Genomic DNA, 15,947 nt, shown 5'->3' with positions numbered 1-15,947 from the left:
ACATACAGACCAAGACAAAAACCCAATTGTCGAAGACCACAAATCACATGCACTGAAACACAAAACCAAAGACGAAACGAGGTATCTTACCTTAGTCGCGTCAACTATTAGCTGCCCTCTTCGTCTTGTTCAAGATTGGAGTTCTTGTTCGTCCTCCGCTTCGTCTCGCAACAACCAAATTAAATCCCCAATTCCAATTTTCAAATCCCTAATTCTGATATACCTAATATGAATAAAGGGTTGCCACATCACCACTATTATTTTAAACAAAACAGTCCACGTAAGAAACCCTAAACACGTCACCACATTCTCTGTGCTCCAGCTCACACCATTTTAACGCCGTTTCACAACACTTAACGGTTATGGCAAAATGTGCTCACTTTTACAAAAAATATGACCCAATTGAGACAGAAAAAAACTTGAGGACCCAACTGAGATTTTCATACAAACTTGAGGACCAACGAAGGGTTTAAACCAAAAAAAAAATCCTTTATTAGGACCCCTCCACCTTCACTCCCTCTTAGATGGGAAAAAAGCAAACTTTCCATGCAAAAATTAGAGAATAATAAATAAATGGTAGGTTTACTTTCTCAAATTACAATTTACCATTTCTTTCTAGAGGTAATAAAATAACATAAAATTGTAATTTTAGGAAGTAAATTTGTGATTTGATTATTTATCTTTAAAATCATGATATGTTGGCAGTTAAAAAAGCTGATTCATTGGGAGCACTATCTGGATTTAATGGTCTGACTATACGTACAATAACTGAAACTTTGTCCTTCGTTATTTATCCTTGTTCACCAGAAAATTGAAATGAAAATATCACTTTATGAGTTGAAATTATTTTGCGAAAATAAATGATACGTTAAAAAAGACAAAATTAAATAATATGGGTTGTCACAACTATTTAAACGGAAAACTGATATTCATAATAAGGAATAAAAATATATTATTTTTTTATTTGTAAAACTTAAAGAAAAGAAAATATTAAAGCTTTCAATATCGCAACATGATGGAAAAGATAGTACTTTCAGCACCTGAAATATCTGCTTGGTTGAAGGGACAGAGTTAAAAAGTTGTTGCAATTCTATAATAATATTTTATTAACTAAACAATTTTTGAAAACGTTTACAAAAGATTAATTAAAACACTAATTGTGATAATAATAAGTAAAAATATTAAATGAAATGCAAAGAATAAAATAAAAACAGATGACTACTATTAATTAGTTTACTACACAATGCATCCACTCTCCCGTATAGAGGAATTATAAAGCTAACACTTACAAAGAATATGAAAAATAATACAAATTTAAATTTATTTTAAAACTTAAATCTTAGTTAGTGCTACCCAACATTTTTCTAGTTCTCTGTAAAAGAAAAAAAAAAACTAATCAGCTTTTATAAGCAAAATGTTTTGTTGAAAATTAGCTAGTGGCCTAACATTACAAGTCAGCCAGAATAAAAGAGAGATACAATTTAAAGTTTTTTTTTTCATTAACAAGTATTTATTATTCTAAATATATATTTTTTTCTAAACTTTATATCTTGTGCAAATTTTATTTTTAAAATAAAGAAACAAGAAGAAAATGATTGAAACTTTCGGTGTGGGAGTTAATTAGCAAAATACAGTCCATGTTTAGTACCAGTACAAGATGGGGTATAGGTTTGATGAATCAAAAGAACACTGAACCGAAACCGAAACTCAGTATATTCCTTCTTGTCGAATGAAATTTACTTTTAATCATCTAAAACCCAGAGAGAATTAAGGGTTTTTAGAAATCGGATCTCAGTTTAATTTCGAAACTTTCGGACACCTGATATCCAACAAACTTTCAGGAGTGTGGGAAAGTTAGATAGAAAGTAGCTACGAGTGATGTGTATGAATGGCAGATGGGTGTATTGACGTATGAGTTTTATTTTATTTTGTAATAATTAATTAATCTCCATTCACTGAAAACATTGTCAAAACTGCATGTGGTTCATATGAGACAAGCTGATCTGAAACCCTAATTAAGCTAATTTATATTCGATGAAAATACTTTAACGAGCAAATTATTGGTGGTGGAGACCCAGAAAGGGTTCCTTTTGGGTCTTCCCTAATAAGAATAATGTATTTATGCATATTATATATAGAGCATACGTGATTACGCACCCATCAGCTGCCAGCACATACCATCTTTCTCACTCTCTTCATCACACTCACATACATTTGTGAACCACGTGCTCGAAAGAGATGGGAAGAAGTCCTTGTTGTTCTAAAGAAGGTTTGAACAAAGGAGCATGGACAGCTCTGGAAGATAAAATTCTCACGGAATACATTAACGTCCATGGCGAAGGAAAATGGAGACACTTGCCCAAAAGAGCAGGTCATGACTATGAATGAATGCATGCATATATGGATCAACTTGCACACTTTCGCATACATCATTGATTGATTCGGTTCGAATAACTTGGAAACTTGAATTGGTTAATTTTCAAACAGTAGTTTTCTGATATGTGCAATGGTTTCATGCAGGTCTTAAGAGATGCGGGAAAAGTTGCAGACTGAGATGGTTGAATTATCTAAGACCTGGCATTAAGAGAGGCAACATTACTAATGATGAAGAGGAGCTAATTATCAGGCTTCACAATCTTCTAGGAAACAGGTATATCTACAGACATTATAGTACATGTTTTTCTGTCTTTCTCATACTCATTACTAATTTTTTATCTCTCTAGGAGTGTTTGTTATTTACATTGTATTGATTTGAAAATGGTATCAATTGTTGCAGATTTCATAGAATAACAGAAGTGTTGCATTGATTTTAGGTGGTCCTTGATTGCTGGACGGCTTCCAGGACGAACAGACAATGAAATCAAGAATTATTGGAACACCAACATTGGAAGGAAACTTCAGAATGGCACCCCAGGATACTCCATTACAAATGGTGGTGCACGAAACACTTTAAACACGGTTCAGCATGATCAAAATTTGAAGAACCAAGAATGGCAATACGATAAAGGTTCGTGTCTTGTACAGACTAAAGCAACAAGGTGGAGTAAGGTCACAGTCAGTGACGAAATTAGTCACCATAATGATGAAGACAATAAGAGCAATGTCGGTGATCATAGCAAAATGAAGGCATTTCTGGTGTCTCCGTCTTCAGAGAGTAACAATGATCCAGTTTTGAATTTCATGGAAAATCTTGAAATGGATGGCAGTTTCTTCTCGGAGCTACTCAAGATGGATTTTCCTGAATCATCTTGTCAAGGAAACAAGATAGTTGAAGATAATGATAACCCTAGTTCGGTTGAGAAAGGGTATTTATCTCCAAAATCATCCTGTGAAACCACTCACTTTTCTTGGGGTGATTCACTGTATGACCCGAATTTTGAATTTCTACCAGTGACAACTTTTACAGAGACCGGATTTGATTGGCTATGAAGCAATTAAAGAAAGTAAGAAAGCTATATAAACTGAGCTCAGCGTGTTTGGATTACTTCATTATTTTCAAGACAATGTTTTTGGCTGAAAGGTTTCATTTGATTGTAAAATAGACAGACATATCTGCATGCATATATAAATGTTTCTTATCACTCACATTAATTCGATCACGTTACGTTACATCTCTTTGAATAAAACTTGATCTAGTTTCAAAGCTTAACCGCTTTATTTGTATTTTAGATTTTAAAAGTTATACCTTTACATTGTAAATCCTCTTTGTAACAAATAAACAGAAATACAAAAATAATATCGACAGATACTCAATTTAGTTGATATTTATAGAGGAAGAAAAATAAGTGATGTAAAAAGATAGTGTTGGTGAGATATTTGAAAAGATATGTACTATTCGTATATGGTATTGCTGAAATAAATAGCTTCTGCTTGTTGTAGTAAAAAACACAATTTTTGTCCATTTCTTTGCATAGGAATGTGGAGAACAAAAGAACAATAAAAGGTGATGTGTTAATAAATTTTTGGGTAATACTTATTATCGTCATGGGAATAACTTTGGTTTTAATTACGTGAATACGAGGAAGGAATGTCATTGTCGAATGTGGTTTGGAAAAAGATATTCCTTTGGTGCTAATCAAGCGGACCAGAGATTACGGGAAAGCTTTTTATGAAGCCATCGACAAGCAAAAAGTAACTGTGGATTTGGAGTCTTGTTTCTTCTAATTATTAGCTACGAAATCAGATGTTCTTGAAAAGGAACACAGTACTGAAAAAGAGATGTTACACGCCAATATTAACATAAAAATAGCTTTTAACGTATGTTATTTTAGGCTTTTGACGTCTAATGTGTATTAGATGTCGGTCCATGCTATGTTCGACGTCTAATGTCTGCAAAAGTAACCTTTAAATTCTGATTTTGCAGCTTCTGACAGACGATTTGACGTCTGATATGGAGATACCGACGTTTATTTTCGGATCTTTTTGATGTCTAATCTGGGGTCTGACGTCTAAAGAAGGATTTGACGTCTGTTTTGGGGGGCCCGACGTCTATGTCGTAAAAAAAAATTAATATTGGCGTTTAAAATAAGATATTTTTTAACCTTTTTAACGTCTAATCTGGGGAGACCGACGTCTAAAGAAGAATTTGACGTATGATTTGGAAGGCCCGACATCTATGTCGTAAAAAAAATTAATATTGACGCTTAAAATGAAATATTTTCGGACCTTTTTGACGACTTATTTTGGGGGGGGAGGGGGGGGGGGGGTTTCGGATTTGAAATCTGACCTTGGAGGAACCGATTTCCATAATGACGTTTTACTTACAAAAATGTCATCGATCATTTTTTACGTCGGATTTTCGGTAGTCAGACGTTTTACGCGTGACGTTAAAGGTCATTTCTACACTAGTGCAAGGATCCCACAAACAAAGGTTTTCAAAACCAAGAACTATATTAAGGCAAATTGGCATGATGTTGAAGTTGCACAATAAATCTAGAGTTATCGAGAATGATATTCATTGGAGAGATACAATACTGATTAAACCTAAATCGAATTATATAAGGGATTGACAACACGCTTTATCTAAAACCTTAAAACAATGGGTTACGGTTCATTGGGGAGATACAACACCAATGTTGGACCTTAACCAAACTACATAAGAGATTGACACCACTCTCTACTAAAAATCTTAAAGTAATGTGTTAAATGGATTTCAACCTTATATGATGTTCTACTATCTTATTTTTATCCTATATATGACTTGGACTCACACTTGAAATTCTAATACTAAAGTTTAGGCGTACGATGTTCACGAACTTATAATCTCTTCTTCCTTTCTTTTCAAAATTTTCAAATTAATCTTATAATTTCTAATTATTAGTGGAAGAATTGAACCTCCAGCCTCACACACCTTCTATTCTAATTTTACCACTAAATCTTCTTATATCTCCTGTAGATACTATCTTGATATATAAATCATGTTGTCTTTTGTAATACCTACTATTCACAAGAATTGTATCATCAGGAAGAAAACTCCATGTATGTACACTTGTCCTTGATCCTATAATTTTGCAAAGGAATGACATGAGCTACTACAACAAAAAGTTAGGCAGCATGAGAACAAATTCACTGCAAGATGAACGTGGATACGTGTTAGGGTACAAACACTTACTATTCATTCATGAAATCATTCATCTGCTTTCCCATTAGAGACATTCCGTTCCACAGACGATTAATCTGTTTTCGTGTTAACTTTCCATTCATCTAAGACAATGTTTCAAAATTTTGGATTACGCAGTGATCTCTACATTAAAAAATTGTCTGAAACTAAAGTTTTTGAACTATGTAAATAATGTGTAAATGAATTAGAGTATCCTAAATGTTTCGTTATAAATTTAAATATTCTTTGTTGATAAAAAAAAAAATCCATTCGACAGACGAATGATTTCACATTGTCAATCTGTAAGAGTGGAGTAAGGGTGGCAAATGAATCCTTTATCAGTAATTGATGTTTTGATTAACTAGTTAATTCATCGACAAAATAAATATATTTATAACATTAGAATACTTAGTATGTTTCAACCCATTATAACATATAAAAATAGAATAAATAAAAAGAAATTACATTAACATTTTTACAATTTTAACTCTTTTAAATGTTAGTATTTTTAACCATATTCTTCCAAAAATCATCCTACCTCCACGTTCATTATTTCTGTAATATGTTAAACGTTCAATCAATATTATTAATTATGTACATGTCTCTCAATAATTGATTAAATTTTTTTATGGCATATGGTCTTTATATGTAGGGGTGGAAAGGGGTAGGGCTTGATGGGCTGACCTGACAGCCCGTTCAAAATAAGATGAGTTGGATTGAAAATTTCAAACGATAAACCTGTCAAATAAGGATTAATCCAGTCTAGCTTGGCTCAGTCAGTTGGTCTGTTTTTTTAAATTAAAAATTAAAATAAAAAATAATTTAAAAGATTAACTTTTTTATATTATATTTTTAAAAAATATAAATAGATAATACTATTATAATTTAAATCATTAAGCCTTACCAATTAAGTTTCAATTATGAATTATAATAAAATAATTTAACATGTAAATATAATAATTATTTTAATTTATTTAATTAAAAATCATAATTAATAAATAAAAGTTTAGAAAATATTTTATAGGATTAGATATACTTTTAATATTTATATATATATATATATATATATAAACAAATTTTTAAAATATTATTTTAAAAAAATTGAAAACAAATTAAAAAGGTTTAAAGCTAAAATTAAAAAGAAAATAACACTCTAGCTTGTCAACTATGTAGTGGCTCATCTTTATTTGATAAGCCAATCCTACCCAACCCATTTTTATGGGCAAACGATGATTAAACCCCTCTAGTGATAAATTTTCTTTCTTAATTTTATATTTTAACTAAATTTAAAATATTTCATAAATTTAAGTATTTTGATTAGATTATTTTTCTCTATAAAGAAGACAATTCGTCAAACCTTATGTTGGTTGAATACTTACAAAAAAAGAACTCTTGTACATCTATAACAACCTCTATCATAATGATTATACAATTATATGAAGGTTTAATGTCTCAATAGGTCCCTATTTTTGTTCAGAATTTGAAATAGGTTCTTTTATTTTTTTTTTGTCTCAATTGGGTCCTTATTTTTGTTAATTTGATGCAAATAAATCCTTTCCGTAAATGTCATCAAACGGCGTTAGTGAATGTGCGACGTGGCCTTACACGTGTCAATACTATCCTCAGGCCACGTCACACATTCATTAACGCCCTTTGATGAAATTGACGGAAATTATTTATTTGCACTAAATTAACAAAAATAAGGACCTAATTGAGACGCCAAAAAAATAAAAAGACCTATTTCAAATTCTGAATAAAAATAGGACCTATTGAGACATTAAACCTTATATGAATAGATGTATATTCCTTATCCACTATTAACTCTTATTTTATTTTACTTTCTATAATTTTTTTTCTTATATAACTTATTATTCTTTCACTGAGTATTTCTATTATATATCTCTCTTTAGTCCATTTATAGAATTTTTCTCTGCCTCCTTTTATTTACTTACAGTATTTTTATGTTATTTGTATTAAAAATTTATATTGGAGTTATTCTACTGCAATGAAAAATATCGAATTACACATAAAAAAAACATTTGTTGAATTTGAAAATTTATATTAATAAATTGTAACTTTCTAATTGCATTAATATTATTCATCTTTTGAAGTAGAATTATTTTTCATGTTAATGCAGTGGCTCTGATTTTGCTGCGGCAGTGGTGGGTTGCGTTTTGAGGTGGAGAAGGTGATAGGGAGGGAGACTGTGGTGGGAATTCTTGGTTTCAGTATACGCTAATCTTAATTTTGATCTTAATGGATAAAAGGGTTTTTCAATTTTGAAGAAAGGAAGAGATTGTTTTGTTTGTGCTGTTCGAAAGCAAGGTTCTTGACGCAGATCGATTCTCCAGCCTTCCGCCTTCCTTCAATTCAACTCAGCTCTCTGCGCCTTCCCCTGCGCGCCCATGGCCGCATCATAGCACCGATCAATCCATCACATCAAAATCAATGGCGGAAAGCGCATCACCGTCGTCCAAACCCTCACCATTGGACCCTCAAAACCCCGCACCATCCTCCAACCCTACAATCCCTTCCCCTTCCCACAACAACACAGCTTCACCCTCGCTCCCTCTGCTCCCCCAAGACCAGCAACACTCGGTATAATTCTTCTTCGTTTAACTTGCCCTCCCTTAGTTTTCCCCCTTTTGTTGTTTATGAAAAAATTTAATCCAATGGAGTCCTTAGTATCATTAATTCCCTTCGTTTTCTATTCTAATTGTTTATGCATTTGATGTTTGATAATTTATAGTGATTGGAACGAAAGTGCTTGATTGCCCATTTGTGATTTAGACACACTTCTTGTAATTGCTCGTTAGAAAAAAATAACCTATGAATTTAACTTTAGCTATGAACTAAAATTAACTCATGCACTTAATTTTTATAGAACACTTCTCATCTTCCTTCTCTGTTCCTTAGCTGCATACTTTGACTTTAAATTATGGGGAATTTCATTTTATTTTATTGTAGGTTTTTTCTTTCATGTGAATGTTAATCCAAAGATGGCCATAATCGTGTTAATGATATAATTGCGCAAATTTTACATGGTGATGAGTTTTTACTTTATAGAAGTTATGCCAATCTATTATTTCATGAACTGGAGAGGATTGGAGATCTAACACTGCAAGTGAGTTTGCCTTACCTGTTTACCTTTTCCAACCATGCTTGCCTCTGTCTACTACCATGGTTTGTTTTTAGGTATTTGTGATAGGTGTTGTATATATAAATTCTTTTCCAAACTATGGTGTGACTGTTTTGATTAATACCAGCTTTTTCTGTCTGGTAATAATACTGGGCAGTGTTATGGCCAGTAAGAGTTATATATTTGAACTGATAATTTGATATCTAACATTTGTGGATAAGAGTTATATATATATATATATATATATATATATATATATATATATATATATATATATATATATATATATAATTTGAGAACATTAAATTTTAAAATTTTATTATCTGAGATATTCTATTTGGTAACTTTCATTTTTGTCATTTTTTAATCTAACAATTTTACTCCTTAATAAAAAAAATAGTTTATTTATTTAATAGATTAATTAATTGGATTTTTTTTTATATTATTATTATTATAAAATTTTATATTTTTTAAATTGTATTAATTTCTATTAAAACGATAAAATCAATAAATAATAAAGTTTTATATTTTAATAATTATTGTATTTTAATGAAATAACGATGTGAATATACAAGCGCTTACATAAAAGTTAAAATATTTTTATATTAAAAATAAAAATACTGAATCTAAAACCAAATTTAAATTTGCTTAGAAAAACTATATTTAAATGTATTATTAATAAGAGAAAACCTGTTATTGTCGATGATTGTTTAAAGAGGAGAAACAGGGATAATTGTGAAGGAAGCCCGTCACATAACAGTGAACTGAGGACAATGTCTGCTGAATCGCCAAGTTCTGTTCGTAAAGGTACCTTTTCCCTTCCTCAATCAATCAAACTTTTTCCCTTTCTTTTTCTGAATTTGGTTTTTTCTCTGTTACAGTGGTTGTTCATCTCAGAGCCACCGGTGATGCTCCTATACTCAAGCAATCCAAGTTCAAGGTATTTCCTTTGCACCTTCCTCTTTAATGGTATCTTTTATTTCTCCAAATTCATCATCAAAATTGTTATTTGAAACGTCTTTGCATGCTTTCCGCTTTTTGTGAAAAAAAGAAGTTTCTTTATGCCAGCTATGCTTTATTTGTTTTAAATTTAAGTTTCTGTGTATGGGGTGGTGCATAAATCTGAATTGATGGAAGGTATAATCTTGTGCCTGGATTTAGTAAGGGTTTCAATGAAGAGGGCATGCGAATTGTCATAATTGGTTAGGTTAACCCAAATTAATCTTTACATCTTAAATTGTGGATAAGGTCTTCTATTTGTGTCTTCGTTTAAATTTACCTGGACGGAGATGAAGATATGCTAGATAAGTAAATAGTATAGAACAGAAAAGTTCAGTGTGGTTTGTGTGAACTGATAACCAGGATAAACGTATTTATTTCTCTTCTAAGCATAAGAGTAGTAACTGAACAACGTTATCATTTGGTTTGATTTCAAGATCCCAATTTGTGGTTCTTTCGAGCTTGAGAGGCTGCCAATTGTATTTTGTAAGGGCTGCAGATAATGATTATCCAGTTCAGGGAAGTGAGACTATGCATAATACTTCGTATTGATTGCCTAAAATTAGAGGGGTCAGGGTGTGTTCTTGGATCTTGGCTGGCAAGTGCTTGAATTGCTTTGTGTTGGGGACTTAAGTGAGTTAGAAGTCTTACATTGAGTAAAAATGAGTAAAATGGACAATATATAAATAGAAGGATCCATAAACCTATAATCTTAGGGTTTTGGGATTGAAGGTGGTGTCCTAGTATCTTATATAGCTTTGTTTACGACGCATATGTGTTGAATCTTTCCGTGTCTCCCCTCGAAAAACCTAATAGTGGTATTAGACCTGATGGTTCATTTTGGTGATGGTTTGGACAAGAATGATATAAAGTAGTGAAGAATCTTGAAGTTTGAGGATTCTTTTTATAAATAAAAGTATTTTGTTTTAGGCAAGCGTGTCTAGTTGTATTATAATGATGGTAAAATAAATGAAGGGTCATCATTGAGATACTCGTGCTTAAAAAATGCTTCCATTTTAGAGAGAGGTGTTCCAGTGTGGGAGAGACTTACACTTGACACGAGAGATTGTTAGGAATTTAAGGTGAGTTGGAAGTCTCTCATTGAGTAAAAGTGAGTAAGATGGGCAATATATAAGCAAAAGGATCCATAAAATTATTATCTTAAGATGGGAAATATATAAATCTTATATAGGTTTATTCATGACTTATTGGCGTTGAATTTCCCTGACCTTTGAAGAATCTAATAGTGGTATTTAGAATCTATGGTTCATTTTGGTGATTGCTCGAACGAGTTTGAGGATTCCTTGTATCGAAAGCCTTTAATTCAAGAAAGCGTGTCCTATTGTAAAATGATGGTACAAAGGAAGGGTCACTACCACTAAGATATTAATGCTTAAAAAATGTTTTTGATTGAGAGGGAGTTGTTCCAATGTAGAAGAGGGTCACGCTTGAGGGGTAGATTGTTAGGAATTCAAAGTGAATTCGAAGTCACACATTAAGTAAATATGAGTGAGATGGACAATATATAGACAAAAAGATCCAAAAACATATTGTCTTAAGGTTTTGGCTTGAAGGTGGTATTCTAGTCTCAGTATATAACTTTGTCCACAACTCATTGGTTTCAAATCTTCCTAATGTCTCTCCTTGAGAAACTTAACAATTTGCAATGGTAACCCAAGATTTCGTGTCTCAGCTCACAGTGGTTGGTTAGGATGTAATTCGTGCTTGGAAGCAGCATGATATGCATAATAATCACTGTGAGGAATATTCTAGACGTAATTTACTTTAAAGTGTACAAAGTAATGTTCTGTTTCACATTTCTGCATCAATATTGTTGTATATAAATATTTTTTTTCCTGTCTTTTTTCTGCTTTTCTTACTTGCCGATTGTATCTGTCCTTATTCCCTGTACCATGTGCATTAAGAATGACATGAAAAATTACTTGCGTGAATCCTCTCGGATACAGGCTAGCCATTGCTGAATTTTTCCCTCAGAATTTCCTTCTATATCCAGTTCAGTAATATGATGAACTAGTTGTAATTGGGTTAAACTATATAACCAAACTATATCTCACTGGTTGGGACTGGTTAAATGGATGATAGATTCTATTGTGATCCATAAAAAAAAAAATTCTTCAAAATGCTTACAGCTTTAGACCTTTTTATATAGTTTATAGTAACTTTCTTTGGCCTTCTTCCTTCCATTTAAACTGGACTCTTTTATTTAATATGCACAGTACTATCCATGATATTTTCTCGCTAAAAGAAATTACACTCCGAATTTGGTGTTGATGGTGGGGAAAGAAGAATACAAACTATCTTTCTGTGTGGATTGTCTGTGATTCTTGATGATAAGAATATGTATAATCTACTCATAAAAATGCAGGTTTAAGGAGCCTCACATTAAACGAAGGAAGTTGTTAATTATAGTTTTAATGTCATTATTTTAGCAATACTTGCAATGAAATCTACATATATTTTTACATGGCAGATAGCAGGAACTGATAAATTCGTTAAAGTGATAGACTTTCTCCGACGGCAGCTCCACAGGGAGACATTGGTAAAATGTCATTGTGTATTCTATTCCCATCTATTTCTATGAAGGTTTTGCATACTCAATTTTGATGTCCTAATTTTGCAGTTTGTTTATGTCAATAGTGCTTTTTCACCAAACCCTGATGAATTGGTCATTGATCTATTTAATGTAAGACATCACCTGATCCCTTTTTTCCACTGATTTTATATCTTCATTGAATGTAGATCATGCAGATTTATGATTATTGTGCTACAGTTACTAATATTTCTCGCAATTATAATATTGGTCTCATGTATGTTGTGAAAAAGAAGCTGAGGAATTTTTTTATGTTTATGCTACAGTTAAAATTTGATCAATATTTGTTGAAGTTGTTTTAACATTTTGTATCTACCTTGTTTGTAAAATGGAAAAATAGTTGTTTTCAGCTCTCAATATGTATTTTTTCAACCCCGTAAAAGGGAATAAAACTAAGGATCATCGTGGAATTCTGATTTTGAAATCCAATATCCGTTTTCTTTTCCTGTTTTCAAATACTGTTTATGTTTCGCATTATGTCATTGAGTTATTTATTTCCTTTTTCTCTTGTGAGCCTTTTTTTTTCTAGAATTTTGGTTTTGATGGGAAACTGGTGGTCAACTACGCTTGCTCCATGGCGTGGGGCTAAACCCTGAATCGTGCTTGTTGGATACTAAAGCTTCAAATTGTGAATACACATTGATTCCTTTCACAGTACACGATTTCCTTTTGAGTTGGATATTATCACCAGACCAAGCACAGAAAACCTACACAGGACTCTAATCTGGATATTTCTTATTCTTTTTTGTATATTTATGCATGGCTACTAAATCTTGTTTTGATATACATCAAAAATATTTATAGAAAATTAGAAAAAAAATATATTGATGAACTTCTTCATTAATATTTCATAAATGTTGACAATGTTGTGCTTCATTTTATTGTTCCAGATTTTATTTTTTGAATATTTTTTTTGGAACAATATCTGATGAGTGTTTTCCAGAAAAATGTTTTTGGAATTGATTCAGTGTGTTCAAGAAAATAAAATCTGGAATAATGGGGTGAAGGGAAAATTATACAGGGTTCAGGAAGAAACTGTCTCCATCTGATTCATTACAGTCCAAGGTTACAGTGACATTTTTTATGATAAGCCCATTTTTCAGATGGGTCTATTAAGGCCCAGTACGTATATTGTAATAACTACAAACTGTGTGTCCAATTGTAGTCACGAAGTATTAAAATAGCACTTGTATATGTTTATTAAATTCGTTTTAATTTTAAGGTTGTATTTATTCTCCAACCAATAATTAGAATCACTTTCCTTTAAATGATTTTTCTAAAATAATTTTAGAAAAAAAAAAGTAATTCTTCAATAAGTTAAAATTAATTTTATTTTTATCCTATATCTTTCTCACTCTTTGCTAGACATTAACCAAAACAAAGAGAAAAACGCAAAATGAAAATAAAAAATATCATAACTTTCGCATAACTAGACATTAACCAAAACAAAGAGAAACATGTAAAATGAAAATAAAAATGTCATAACTTTAGCATAAGTATGAAAATCTTTGTACAAAATTTATATATAATATGATAAATATTTTATTAATGTTAACTATCTTATCATAATAAAATAGTGAATTTTCAAAAAGATAATTAATAAAAATATGAATATTTTCAGTCATTTCCAATTTTATTACTTAATCTAAATAACTTTAGATTTCACCATTTTCCCCTTTTTGTTTATCTTTCTCTCTCCTTTTAATTTTGCCATCCTCTATTTTAAAGAAAAACATTTGAGATATGCTGCACAGTGGGTGAAAAAAAACTCTCAATTATTTTTCTCCTAACTTTAATCTTAAATTATATTTTAATTATAATTATTGTTGAAAATTTGTCAAAAATATAATGTACACAACATTTACATATTATAAGTTTTAATTATAACATACTTTATATATGAAAAAAAAATGTCAATGTATGTTTATTTAATTTATTTACTTTAAAACATGAAGTTATAGCTGAATGATGATCGTAGTTATAACATATTCTCTAAAGAGAAAAAGTGAACATTCATTTACAAATTTTGTTAACTAATATACATTAACATAATTTTAATTATATAAAATAAACATACATAGCTGTATCTATATTACATTTGTTGAAGAGTATTGGAGGAAGAAGAGAGAAGGAAGGAACATTTTTTGTATTGGTGAAGATGGCGGTTCAACCGAACCGAACCACATGGAGGTGTAGGGTAATTGACATGAAGAGAAGGTGTTTGATTGTTGGTTGTTCTTGAGACTGGTTCGTCTGTGTCTTGAGACGTGGTTATTCCCCATTGTCTGCATGTTCTTCAGCAGCAGACCAACCTATGATGAATAACAACAACTTTACAAAATCCTTAATTTTAATTAATTTTTTTGTTTTACCCATTTGAACCATTTCCAAATCCAAATTACCATTAAGTCCCTCATCCTACCACTAGTCAAGTCATCAGGGTGTGAAATTACCAAAAAGGCCACGATAGAGGACAAGTTAAATTTGTTTTAGATGGTTTGGCAGTGAACCTGGACCAATTGCCATCACTGCCCCAATCCCAACCATAGCCTCCATGCAAATGCAAGTAGGTGCAGGTTTCCCTTATTTCAATATTATTTTAATTAATTTATTCACATTTATATAACAATCAATAATAATAATAATAATAATAATTCCATTTACAATAATTAGTTTTAAATTATTAAATTACACTATTAACGGAAAAATACGTAAAAAAAATGCTAAAAAAGTTAGACTTACATATTAGCCTCCTCTGGTAGACTTATTAATAAGTTAAAAGTATCCAAGTTCAAAAAATACATATAATGAAGTTTATTTAATCTTAATAAACAATTAACAACTTCCTTTTTTAATTTTTTATTCTTTTATTCTTTTAGACTTTTCACTTTTTCTTTAACCCTAATTATATGAAATAATTAAAATTTAGGTAAGAATAAAATATAATTATAGTGAGCATATATTTAATACTATATTAATCTTAAATAAAAGTTTTACACATAGATAGATAATTTTATTTAAACAAGAACATGAGTTGCACACAAGTAAACATGAATGTTCTTCCATGATTTATTAATATAACAATAAAATAAAATAATTTAATAAGCAAACCATTCTCTTTGTTTTTTTCTTTCAAAAATTATTCTCTCTTTTTTAAGATATTATCTTCTCTTTAATAATAATAATAATTTTAAACATATGATGTCATTAAGTATTCAGTTCACCGCTTATATCACTTGTGTCATCAATTATCTCTCTGATGCATGATTCGCTGTTCTGCATAATGTAACATCTTACTGCATCATCAAATTTGAACCGTTGATGAGGTTATCACATGTTACAGGAACACTGGAACTGAGTGGAATCCTCTCTGTGATAATAGTCGTGAAGATTTTGGCATCTCTTCAGTTTATTTATTTATTTTTAATTTTATATTTTATAGTATTATATATTATTTTGTCACACTGCTACATGCCGTGGCCACCTCTGCAGAAATCTGAGAAAGAAATGAAAGAGGTGGCACAGAACCCAACTTTTCATTACAAAACAGACACAGGGCTGAGAATATAAGACGAGAGAGAAGTTTGTCTAGAGTTCTC

The 15,947-nt window shown here is 31.0% G+C and overlaps 2 protein-coding genes across 3 annotated transcripts; both read left to right on the top strand.

Moving 5' to 3' along the window:
* The first annotated feature begins 2,177 nt into the window (after positions 1–2,177).
* LOC148191522 (transcription factor MYB1-like) lies at positions 2,178–3,620 on the top strand. Its single transcript, XM_088101673.1, has 3 exons — positions 2,178–2,371; positions 2,521–2,650; positions 2,814–3,620. The coding sequence occupies exons 1-3, from the start codon at positions 2,239–2,241 to the stop codon at positions 3,427–3,429; spliced, it is 879 nt and encodes a 292-aa protein (XP_087957799.1). The 5' UTR covers positions 2,178–2,238; the 3' UTR covers positions 3,430–3,620.
* A 4,094-nt stretch (positions 3,621–7,714) lies between these two features.
* LOC124829608 (ubiquitin-like protein ATG12) lies at positions 7,715–13,224 on the top strand. 2 transcript variants are annotated; one of them, XM_088101675.1, is made up of 7 exons: positions 8,061–8,197; positions 8,567–8,723; positions 9,455–9,545; positions 9,620–9,678; positions 12,229–12,297; positions 12,379–12,441; positions 12,878–13,224. In XM_088101675.1, exons 3-7 carry the CDS (start codon positions 9,512–9,514, stop codon positions 12,935–12,937), a joined length of 285 nt encoding a protein of 94 aa, XP_087957801.1. In that variant the 5' UTR covers positions 8,061–8,197; positions 8,567–8,723; positions 9,455–9,511; the 3' UTR covers positions 12,938–13,224. The 2 variants fall into 2 exon arrangements, with proteins under 2 accessions (XP_087957800.1, XP_087957801.1); XM_088101674.1 differs by lacking the exon at positions 8,567–8,723 and having other exon boundaries at positions 7,715–8,197.
* Positions 13,225–15,947: the final 2,723 nt, after the last annotated feature.

This window comes from Vigna umbellata, chromosome 11 (assembly GCF_029865625.1).
Source record: "Vigna umbellata cultivar VRB3 chromosome 11, Vumbellata_1.0, whole genome shotgun sequence".
In the NCBI taxonomy this organism is placed as follows: domain Eukaryota; kingdom Viridiplantae; phylum Streptophyta; class Magnoliopsida; order Fabales; family Fabaceae; genus Vigna; species Vigna umbellata.
This window is presented reverse-complemented; position numbering and strand designations above follow the sequence as displayed.

Bases quoted from the DNA above. Each gene is read 5' to 3' on its own strand.
- LOC124829608 (XM_088101674.1), top strand. From the start codon at position 8,048: ATGGCGGAAAGCGCATCACCGTCGTCCAAACCCTCACCATTGGACCCT. The intron at 12,298-12,378 runs GTAAAATGTCAT...CTAATTTTGCAG, and splicing joins AGCTCCACAGGGAGACATTG to TTTGTTTATGTCAATAGTGC. The intron at 12,442-12,877 runs GTAAGACATCAC...TTTTTTTTCTAG, and splicing joins TGGTCATTGATCTATTTAAT to AATTTTGGTTTTGATGGGAA.
- LOC148191522 (XM_088101673.1), top strand. From the start codon at position 2,239: ATGGGAAGAAGTCCTTGTTGTTCTAAAGAAGGTTTGAACAAAGGAGCA. The intron at 2,372-2,520 runs GTCATGACTATG...GGTTTCATGCAG, and splicing joins ACACTTGCCCAAAAGAGCAG to GTCTTAAGAGATGCGGGAAA. The intron at 2,651-2,813 runs GTATATCTACAG...CATTGATTTTAG, and splicing joins CACAATCTTCTAGGAAACAG to GTGGTCCTTGATTGCTGGAC.